General features: G+C 32.6%; 4 protein-coding genes across 6 annotated transcripts; 3 read left to right on the forward strand and 1 right to left on the reverse strand.

Annotated features, from left to right (window-relative positions):
* Window positions 1-634: 634 nt before the first annotated feature.
* Window positions 635-3,371, forward strand: LOC126858813 (transmembrane protein 41 homolog). 3 transcript variants are annotated; one of them, XM_050609413.1, is made up of 5 exons: window positions 642-809; window positions 889-1,005; window positions 1,416-1,539; window positions 1,624-1,752; window positions 1,839-3,371. In XM_050609413.1, the coding sequence occupies exons 2-5, from the start codon at window positions 978-980 to the stop codon at window positions 2,344-2,346; spliced, it is 789 nt and encodes a 262-aa protein (XP_050465370.1). In that variant the 5' UTR covers window positions 642-809; window positions 889-977; the 3' UTR covers window positions 2,347-3,371. The 3 variants fall into 3 exon arrangements, with proteins under 3 accessions (XP_050465371.1, XP_050465370.1, XP_050465369.1); XM_050609414.1 differs by having other exon boundaries at window positions 635-1,005; window positions 1,938-3,371; XM_050609412.1 differs by having other exon boundaries at window positions 642-1,005.
* Window positions 3,008-4,709, reverse strand: LOC126858811 (uncharacterized). Its single transcript, XM_050609409.1, has 5 exons — window positions 4,180-4,709; window positions 3,812-4,073; window positions 3,505-3,712; window positions 3,320-3,449; window positions 3,008-3,195 (listed from the first exon to the last, which is right to left on the reverse strand). The coding sequence occupies exons 1-5, from the start codon at window positions 4,508-4,510 to the stop codon at window positions 3,104-3,106; spliced, it is 1,023 nt and encodes a 340-aa protein (XP_050465366.1). The 5' UTR covers window positions 4,511-4,709; the 3' UTR covers window positions 3,008-3,103.
* A 191-nt stretch (window positions 4,710-4,900) lies between these two features.
* Window positions 4,901-7,482, forward strand: LOC126858810 (DNA-directed RNA polymerases I and III subunit RPAC1). Its single transcript, XM_050609408.1, has 7 exons — window positions 4,901-5,466; window positions 5,582-5,641; window positions 5,720-5,904; window positions 6,004-6,185; window positions 6,318-6,506; window positions 6,684-6,935; window positions 7,106-7,482. The coding sequence occupies exons 1-7, from the start codon at window positions 5,416-5,418 to the stop codon at window positions 7,219-7,221; spliced, it is 1,035 nt and encodes a 344-aa protein (XP_050465365.1). The 5' UTR covers window positions 4,901-5,415; the 3' UTR covers window positions 7,222-7,482.
* A 339-nt stretch (window positions 7,483-7,821) lies between these two features.
* Window positions 7,822-10,075, forward strand: LOC126858814 (GILT-like protein 2). Its single transcript, XM_050609415.1, has 4 exons — window positions 7,822-8,017; window positions 8,990-9,186; window positions 9,467-9,787; window positions 9,867-10,075. Exons 1-4 carry the CDS (start codon window positions 7,903-7,905, stop codon window positions 9,954-9,956), a joined length of 723 nt encoding a protein of 240 aa, XP_050465372.1. The 5' UTR covers window positions 7,822-7,902; the 3' UTR covers window positions 9,957-10,075.
* The last annotated feature ends 120 nt before the right edge of the window (window positions 10,076-10,195 follow it).

The following is a 10,195-nucleotide window of genomic DNA, read 5'->3' on the forward strand; positions in this document are numbered from 1 at the left end:
TCAATACGTTATCATATCATATATAATACATAAAAAAATATATGCATAAATAAATAGTACAATATGTATAAATAAATATATGTATAAACAAATATATGCATATTTATTATTTTAATTACGCAAAAAGTAAAGAATTGTAAGGCCTTACGCATAACAGAGAAAATATTAGGAATAGAAATAAAAATTAAATATTAGGAAAAGCAATTTAAAATTATTTTACTTCAAACAAGGGAACGGAATTGATTTAAATTATATAAAATCGTATAAAAAATTAGGAATAATTAATCTATTCCGTTTCCTTGTTCAAAATAAAGTAATTCCAAATTGCTCTTCCTAATATTTAATATTTATTCCTATTTTACTAATATTTTCTTTATTGCGCATTCTAGTAGGAAGATGATCTTACTTATGGCTTATCCGATTAACTAATTTCAATTACAATTACAATTTTTCTATGCACTTGGATGAGCCAAAAATAAGATTATCTTCCGATCTAGAAAGTGCAGTAAGATCTAAAATAAAGAGTGTACCTATTTTCTGTTACATTTTCACATTTTTATTTCTAGTCACTACCCATCACTACCCACACATATGCATATGGCGCAATTCGCAGTTACCATGACAACCGCTAAATAATGCTTAAGGCGCTCCCGAAAGTGACTTAAATAAGCGCTGCAATTCTCAATCTGACGCAATTAGTGGTGCTTATGAATGGCCGCATGAAAAATCCTGAACCAATGCCGAGACAACACGAGACAGATCAGCTGATCATTGTAATCCGGAACCCGGAACGCAGTGGTTATTGTTGGGTAATTATTTCAACCTTTCAAGAAAGTGCTTCTCATTTCTGTTCTCCGTTCGTGCATATATTTCTGTATCAATTCCCAGAGATGCGCTGAGACTGGCTGAAACAAAGCTAAAAACGTGCGGTGAATGGAAATCTTTCGTGGAAGTGACATATCAAGAGAGAAAGAGAGATGAACACGCAAGTCAATGCGAAATCAGGTGAGACATGATCATGCGAGGAGGAAATGAGTCAGGAAAAATATTTTCTTTAGACATATCCTCAGAAATGGCATTTTTGAAAAGACACGTGTGAAAACACGCGAGTCATGTATAAAAGATTTATGTATATTTATCATGCATAAAAATATGTATCTATTTGTACAAATATTATCTCTTTATAGATTTCGAGTATGATTTTATTTCAAATGCTATATATAATCGAATGTTTTAATTTTTTTTATTAATATCTTAAAAGCTGATTAAATACTTTTTTTAAATTTACATTTAATCACAAAAGTTATATATATATATATATATATATATATATATATATATATATATATATATTAAAATTTGTATTGTTTATTAGAATAAATAAAATTTATTTATTTTTTCTTATATATTTATAGTATTACCGAAAGCAACCAATGGCGAAGTATCAACGAAAAGAGCAGTATTAACTGTTGGACTAATCTTCATAGCTTCATTGACAGCATTGTTTTATGTATACATGAGCTTTCCAGAATTAGAACAGTAAGAACCATTGGTTAAATATATCTGTACATTTTATATTAAATGCACAGTATACAATATAGATTGTTTTCATGTATTTTATAGACATGAGAAACAGTATATGAAACTGCCGTTTCATATAGAGGATGCCAAGAATTTGGGAAAGTTATTAGAACGGTATAAGGATCTATATTATTTCCAAGTATTGGCTGGACTGTTCATTACTTACATCTTGTATCCTTAAATACTTAATTTGCATATTGTTTTTGATTTATTTTAGTAAACTGCACATGTTATGCTCTTTACATATTTGATGATAGCTTACAAACATTTGCCATTCCTGGCTCTATCTTTCTTTCAATTCTGTCGGGATTTCTTTTTCGCTTTCCAATTGCGCTACTACTCGTGTGTACGTGCAGTGCAGTCGGCGCAACCTTGTGTTACCTGTTGTCCTCTTTACTGGGCAGACGATTGCTGTATCGATACTTTCCAGATAAGGCGAAAGAATGGACCATCATTGTGACTAGGCATCGTCATAATCTACTGAATTACATGCTGTTTCTGAGGATGACGCCGTTGTTGCCAAACTGGTTCATCAATCTGGCCAGTCCAGTGATTGGCGTGCCGATGATACCGTTCACTGTAGGTACTTTCTTCGGCGTCGCACCGCCTTCATTTGTTGCTATACAAGCGGGTCAAACTTTACAAAAGCTCACGTCGTCTAGTGACGCGTGGTCGTGGAATAGTATAATTATTCTGTGCATATTCGCATTGCTTTCTCTACTGCCTGTGCTATATAAGCAGAAACTCAAACAGAAGTTCGAGTAAGTGCTAGATCGACAGTGCTCTTATAAGGAAACATTCCGATATTACATAAGAACAAGAGCATTTCGGCTACATTTATTAAAATGGGTAAAATACTCTACCATTAGAAATAATCCTAAAGAATCTAAAAAAATCATGAGAGATGCGAGTGTTTGAGAGTATGATCGATTAGGATTTGTTTTCTCATATGTAATACAAATATTAGTATTTAGCACATTGCAAATAAAATTACTAGTATTTGAATACATGGATTTGAATGTAAAATAATGATAAAATCCCACAAACATAATTTGTGCATAATTTATTTATTGTTATTATAGTTTATTTCTTAATACGCAGATGTGTATCTTAGATTATATGGCTGTCATATAAAAACGTATCTAAACTATGTGCAGACAGAAATGGAAGGTCAACTCATTTTATTATTTATTTTTAATTATTATACAAATACATCTATGCATTTTAGACAATATCATATTGAGAAATAATCTCGGGTAACTCTGTTGAAGGCTGTTGAATTTTACTTTTTATCTTATTCATTGTTGTAACGAAAAAATAATACTGTACTTGAAATCTAAATGTGCAAGAAATGAAGTATATATATTGAACAAAACCGAATATATATCTATACATATATATAATGTTGGAGATTTAAAAAAACATGTAAACATAATATATAAACTTTATTAAAGGCAACTTTATATTATCTTTGGTTATATCATTTTGGCACACTGACAATGAGTTTCTTCTATTGATGGCACTAGCAAAACGAAATTAGATAACCAATAGAAAGATCAGTAGCATTGTACACTGGCAGACTTACAGGTCTCCAATACCACCAATTGTACCATACTTTTGAGAAACATAAAAGAAAAATTATAAAAAATAATACAAAAGAACATAAAAGAAAAATTATATAACAATAACAGTGAAAAGAAAAAGATCAACTATAAAAATTTCTCTGATTTCTACTCACATGTATGTCCAGCAGATAATAAAATAGTCAAAGATCTACAATGTTGAATGCATTCTGAGCTTGGTATCATTTTTATTAACCTTGCACCAGTTGCGCATCGTATCACAATATTGCTGCATTCAGGACTAGGCTAAAAATTTTTAAATTGATTGTTATATCCAAAATATTGAGAATGCTTTACATACCAGTAGATAGGATGGTGATGCTGATTCATCAATAAAAATATATTTCTCCGTGCCTTGGCTCCACCAATTTGGAGTTTCAGCTGGCTTTGGGAATAATTTACGTAATATTCTGTTAGGTTTCATACGGTTTACTTTCCAAGATACATGAGTAGTAAGTGAATCAGTCGGATACAAATCTAATCTGATTCTCATTACATCGTGGATAGTTCTATATGTATAGATATAAATGTATAAAGAATTTAATTTGAAAGTATGTTACATAACTCTTGAAACTCTTTTAAACATTAACTGGCACATAATAACTTACTTAAAAGTTTCATTATTGGAAGAGATTCTTCTAGCATCCTGATCAAAGATATCTTGATTACTCCAATATATATCAATCAGATCTTTTATTTTGACTTTTGTATTATTCTCTGCTCTAGTATATGGTATACCAACATTGAATGATCTACTGATATTGTGACCAGTTAAATCTGGCACAGAGTAGACCATAGTGCAAGGCCAACAGTCTATGTCGCTTACATAGAAATATGGGTTTTCTATCAGACACCACTCGTCATACAATTCTGTAATAATAAACATCATAAAGCATATATTAAACTAAAAACTCTCTTGAATATTATGTTTGGATATTTTTATATCACATTAAAATATTGTTCTTTGATCACATACCAGATAATGATGGATATAAACTAACAATTGGTATAGCCAATTTGCGTAAAACATATAAAGTAGGATATATGGAATTCTGTGAGATTCTTACAAATATATCATTTAACCATCTTTGATTGCACAAACGTAAAAATACAAACGAAATTAGAAGAAATAAGAAAGTGAATCGCAAAAATCTCGATACTCTATTCGACTTCTTCGAATACTTGGCCTCCAATTGTCGAAAACAAGCTTGAAATATTTCTGACGTTTGCGTTTCCGATACATTATGCTCGGCCGCGTATTGTCTAATTTGTCGTACACTTTCTCTGTATTCATCCAAATTGACCATAATCGCAAATCTTTTGGCACATCAAATGCGTAAAATTCAAATTTCGTATTATTTACATTCTGCAATGTCTAAAGTTGATATTTGTATATGCGAAAGAAATAATGCCTTTCATAAAACCAGTAATACTAGAAGTGCGTTCCGTTTTGCGCACTGCAAACTACTAGTACTAGTAGTAGAGTACGATACTGCCAATGGTGTTTCGATCTTCCTATATGGACAGTACATTGATCAAGATGGTGGATGTATATCAATTGAACATAATGGCTTATTGGTCAATTAAAAATGGAGCTCTTTGATTGGTCAATCGCATTGGTTACCCTAGGCAGCAGCCGATATGAGTGATTGTGTCCAAATAAACTTTTTCCGTCACAGTCGATATGCATGCGCGAAAATGGAGTTTGTGGTTGCGTTCCGTTTCACGCATAGAGCGCATAGATCGCTTGGAAATCTATAATATATGTCACGTGAACTATAGATTTTCAGGCAACTATGCGCTCAATGCGTGAAACGGAACGCATCCTGTGTAACACTGATTTTTATCACAGATGTTTAAAGTTTATGGTTTTTATCCATGTGACTGATTGTGAAAATAACAACGTGTTTTTAACTAAAAGAAGCGTGGTCTCTTCAAATTGGAACTCCCCCCATTCCTTACAACCTACAGCTGGAACCTACCTGGAGCTCACTCGTCATTTCTACTCGCGTCTTCGCGTTCGTGTGGTCACTAATAGAGCGCTTGAAAAGCCACTTTATTTAATGCCACTTACGTACTCTACACGTGTGTCTCTAGCTGTGTCGACTCTCGACCGAGAGCAGGTGCCATTTGAAAAAGAAGAACTTGAGAAAGCGACGAAAGACGGTGAAATTTTTCAATATCTGTTATTAAAATATAAAAATATTGAGCAATGGAAAAGAAACCAGAGGAACCGCGATGGATAATTCGCGAGCACGAAGTTGTAAGTTCGATTGGAATCAATTGAAAGCATTTTCTCTTATATTTGTTTATACGAAAATATAAATTTCAATATTTGTTGAATATATATTAATATTAATATTTTTTTATTTCAATAGTTCAAGGAATATTCGTGTGAACCATTGAACAAGTTAACGGCACTAGAAAAATTTACAAAGGTAAAATGCTATTATAATTTATTTGTATTATAAATTATATAAATATGCTTATAAATTAAAACATTTTTCATATCTTAGAAATTGAAGATCGAGATAGTACGAGAAGAAGATAAAGAGTTAGAATTCGATATAATTGGTTGTGACGTTTCATTGGTCAATGCATTTCGTAGAATACTTATAACTGAAGTACCAAGTATGGCTATTGATAAGGTCTTTATAATAAATAATACTAGTCTTCTACAGGACGAAGTACTTGCACATAGGTGAGAGAAGATGAATATTTTAATGAATCTCTTTTCATAATTTTTATATCACTGAAAACTGTTTACATATAACAAGTGGAAATATATTTCGCTTTTAAGATTGGGTCTTATACCTCTTCGAGCAGATCCTCGATTATTCGAATATCCTCCGAGTGGAAGGAAGGATGACGAGGTCAGCGATCAAGATACTCTAAAATATGAACTGAAAGTTACATGCACCGTGAACCCACAACCACCAAAGAACTCTCTTCTTCCAGAGCATATGTATAGAAATAGCAAAGGTATTTAATTTTAGTCTTTTATATACTAACATTATGTATAATATGCATGTGTTTCTAAATATTCATATTATACAACAGTGATGTATTATGATACGGAAGAATGTACATGAATCAGCAATCTGCTTTTTACAGTTTATAGTAGGGATATCAAATGGGTACCGATAGGCCGACAAGGGGACATGTTTCCACATGGGGCAGAACAGTTTAGTGTGCTAGAAAATGATATATTAATATGTAAAATGCGTCCTGGTCACGAGATTCATGCGTTTATGCATGCAGTTAAAGGCATTGGCAAAGACCATGCCAAGTTTTCTCCTGTAGGTACGTAATAGTTTTGCAAATAAAACATTGTGTTTTTATCACAGATTTGCTGTAGCATAAAAACAGTACGTGTCTAAGTGATATTAAAAATACAAAAAATTAAATTTTTAAATTACTGAGATAAATTTTATCTTAATTACTCATATCAGTTATCTAAGAATAAAAATGTGTTTATAGCCCCCGCGCGGTATCGTTTTATGCCAGTTATCGAGTTGACTAAACCTGTGAGAAACGAGGACGCGGATCTTTTGCAGAGCTGTTTTAGCCCTGCTGTGATAGATGTGGTAGAGAAAGAAACGAGTTCGGGACAGAAATATCGTGAAGCGCGCGTAAAGAACGCTCGTTATGATAGCTGTAGCAGAAATGTCTACCGTTACGAACAATTGAAGGATTGCGTGAAAATGAGTCGAATATCGGATCATTTTATCTGTAAGTATGACTAGTTTAAAAATCCTTGATCGAAAAAAAAGACCAATATTAGAGTTTAAGTGTGGTTGAGTATATGTGTGAGTATATATGTGTATATGTATGTCGTGTCGCACTGGATTGTATAAAATAATTATAAAATATTGTTATATAAAAGCCAATTTAATTTTCAGTTTATATAGAATCTGTGGGGACGCTACCCTCGGCTGTTTTATTTACGGAAGCTGTTAAAGTGCTCAAGAACAAGTGCAGGGCGTTCCTCGCAGAGCTGGAACATGTGGAAATATAATTTTTTTTTTTAAATTTCTTACATAATTAATTTAAAAGAAAAATAAAAAATTAAAAAAATAAAGTTATAAATATATCTACATAAAGAGCACATGCAAATTTTTAACATACTTTTATATCTAGGCAATCCATTTGTGTAACAACCATCTTTCTTATTGACATGATTAGAATGATTATGCGCTTACGTCGAGAAAGAATGAACATGAAATCTATATGAACATATATACATTTATATCTCGACTAATTAAACATTCAGCATAAATCCGTCGAACAATGTGCTTCATTCCTTCCATCCCAATGATCGAGTACTGAGTGCGGGCTTTTACGCGCACATTTTCAAAAATGTACGCAATGAGATTCAAAATAAGTGTATCAAACGTTGTAGAGAAAAATATCGAAATCGTTATTTAAAAGACTTCGCGCCATGTACAATAGTGCGTAATAAAAAAAAAAGAAAAAAAATTAAAATTAGATTCAACACCGTAATCCTATTAAAAAAATATAACATGCCGAGGAACCTAATAATTCTTATCGATCCAACCGTTTGCGTACGTGCCGCGACGCTACGTCGCCGCTGGCAGCAAATGTGATTCTAGAAATTAGGTTGCGTCAGCTGTAACGAGCGAGGCCGCCGCGCGAGCGATAGTCGCGCGCGCTTCTTGCCGCGACAACTATCGAGACGATGGGGTTAGGCAGTTTCCGATGGCGACTTGTCATTGTTCTCGTCATCGGTCTATTACTTTGGCAGACCTCAAAGATTTGGTTGACGTTCCTGCAAGGCGATGCTGCCGAGCAAGGTAAAGAATTCTTCGCACATGCAACGCTCCGTGTATATATGTCACGCTACACCTGTCATCATGATCATCATCGCGCACGTCTTTGTATCTTTCGACTCTCATGACACATCATGTATTGCTACATATAGTTTGACAGCGATACTCATAACAGAAAATAATAATAACATATTAATTCTGATTATATCGAATGAGAAAAAAGCTATAACTTAATTTTAAACTGATTATATACTACGTCTCGTATACATTTCATTATATAAATTGTTGTTCAAATACAATTTTGTTGTTTGATAATCGCAATAGCTCCTTTATCTTTTTGATATACAATGAAAATAATCATGGCGTAATTTAATTATAAAATTGTTTTTTTTTTATTTTTGGATTTGCATATTTGAACTTTTTTGATAAATGCATCGCGTATGGCAATATTTGACATATGGCCCAATCTGTGTTCAATATACATTAATTTGTTAAGATTTAAGTTTTTATGAATTGATATCTGTTAAATTACAACCGCTAGTTTCGAATTTTAGAATTTATCCGAGTTAATTGTATGTATACGAAAAAAAGAGAGAAAAGAAAAAATCGGTATACGATAAAAATATAACGCTGTAAGTTAAATATATGCGATGATTACACCGTTCATGCTAATGAACATATATGTCAGTTACAAATTTGCGACTTCCTGCATTAGAGATTATTTGAAAATTATCATTGAAAGAAACCTAAGTGGACAATATCTATAAATTTTGTTATTTACTCAAAGAATGATGAAAATCAGTTAGAAAAAATTATATTTTGAAAATATATATAATTTATATATTTGTGTCTCTCATTCATATTTTTTATTATTGAAAATTAAAATAAAAATGTTAGATCAACACTTTAATATTGCTACAATGTCACGTTCGTCATTTATTAATATTTAACGATAATATCTTTAATCTTTTGGATACACTGCGAAAATGCACGTAGAACTTCAAATGGATCAAGCGGTTGAGACACCGTTGAGCCAAAAAGATGATCTGACTCGACAAAGAGTACACGTGGCCGTGTATTACGAAGCATTATGCCCGGATTCACGTAGTTTTATTTTGAAACAATTAGGACCAACGTATCGGAGACTTTCGGCGAATATTGAAGTCGAATTGGTACCGTACGGAAAGGCTACGGTAAGTCGACGTGATTAATTTAATTTTTCCAGCCTTCCTCGAGCAGAGGAAAACTAGCGAGATACTCATGAACGTATATCAGGATATTTGAATCTTTTATATTCATGAAGCAGTCATTCTGCTTCTTTTGAATCATTTTGTATCGCTTCATTTTTCTTTCCTCGCATATTCTCTCTTGTGTGCAATTACACACATTACATTATTGATGATCAAATAAACAGGTTGAGCAGGCGATTTTTTTTTTGTAAAATTATGCATTTTATTTTTTACGTGCATACAGACGATGAAGACAAATGATGGATATCAATTCTCGTGCCAACACGGACCTATCGAGTGTCAAGCGAACATCGTACACGCATGTTCCATCGACATTATCAAAGATCCATCGATACGATTGCAATTTGTCACTTGCATGATTGAAAATAATATAGACCCGATAGGAATAATGAATAAATGCGCCGAACGTATATCCGTGAACTTGGAGTCCCTAAAAGAGTGTTCAAAGAATGAAAGGGGGAAGGAACTTTTGGCAAACTACGGGAAGATGACGAACTCGCTTATACCACGAGTATCTTTTATACCGACGATTACCCTCGATAAGGTGAGTATTTATTTCATAATGCTAAGAAGGGAATAACGTAATGATACGTATATTGAATTAAAAAATACATTTTTTCCAGAGCTCCGAGCATCAAGTGAGGATATTGAAAAACCTGTTGAAGGAGGTGTGCCTGCATTTTAAAATTATACCAAAAGAGTGCTTATCGTGAAAGAATACGAATAGATGTGACGATACTAGCGAAACATATCCGCATCATCATCGAATTTTGTTATCGTGTTGTATAAAAAATTTTAAAGTAAATGAAAAATATAATATTTTTGAAAGAAAGCTATTTTATCCTTTGTTAAATGATACCCGACATCTCTTGGCAAATTTAATATCGCGATATGTAACAAATTATTACATATATTCAATATAATTGCATTTGAAAATTAATAAATTTTCTCT

This window comes from Cataglyphis hispanica, chromosome 2, assembly GCF_021464435.1.
Source record: "Cataglyphis hispanica isolate Lineage 1 chromosome 2, ULB_Chis1_1.0, whole genome shotgun sequence".
Lineage (NCBI taxonomy): Eukaryota > Metazoa > Arthropoda > Insecta > Hymenoptera > Formicidae > Cataglyphis > Cataglyphis hispanica.

Coding starts and splice junctions, on each gene's coding strand:
- LOC126858813 (XM_050609412.1), top strand. CDS start 978: ATGAACACGCAAGTCAATGCGAAATCAG. Junction 1,540..1,623: donor AGCTTTCCAGAATTAGAACA/GTAAGAACCATT, acceptor TGTATTTTATAG/ACATGAGAAACAGTATATGA. Junction 1,753..1,838: donor CTGTTCATTACTTACATCTT/GTATCCTTAAAT, acceptor ATTTGATGATAG/CTTACAAACATTTGCCATTC.
- LOC126858810 (XM_050609408.1), top strand. CDS start 5,416: ATGGAAAAGAAACCAGAGGAACCGCGATGGATAATTCGCGAGCACGAA. Junction 5,467..5,581: donor TAATTCGCGAGCACGAAGTT/GTAAGTTCGATT, acceptor TTATTTCAATAG/TTCAAGGAATATTCGTGTGA. Junction 5,642..5,719: donor CACTAGAAAAATTTACAAAG/GTAAAATGCTAT, acceptor TTCATATCTTAG/AAATTGAAGATCGAGATAGT.
- LOC126858811 (XM_050609409.1), bottom strand. CDS start 4,510: ATGGTCAATTTGGATGAATACAGAGAAAGTGTACGACAAATTAGACAA. Junction 4,074..4,179: donor TTTATATCCATCATTATCTG/GTATGTGATCAA, acceptor TTATTATTACAG/AATTGTATGACGAGTGGTGT. Junction 3,196..3,319: donor ATTATCTGCTGGACATACAT/GTGAGTAGAAAT, acceptor GTTTCTCAAAAG/TATGGTACAATTGGTGGTAT.
- LOC126858814 (XM_050609415.1), top strand. CDS start 7,903: ATGGGGTTAGGCAGTTTCCGATGGCGACTTGTCATTGTTCTCGTCATC. Junction 8,018..8,989: donor AGGCGATGCTGCCGAGCAAG/GTAAAGAATTCT, acceptor AAATGCACGTAG/AACTTCAAATGGATCAAGCG. Junction 9,187..9,466: donor TACCGTACGGAAAGGCTACG/GTAAGTCGACGT, acceptor ACGTGCATACAG/ACGATGAAGACAAATGATGG.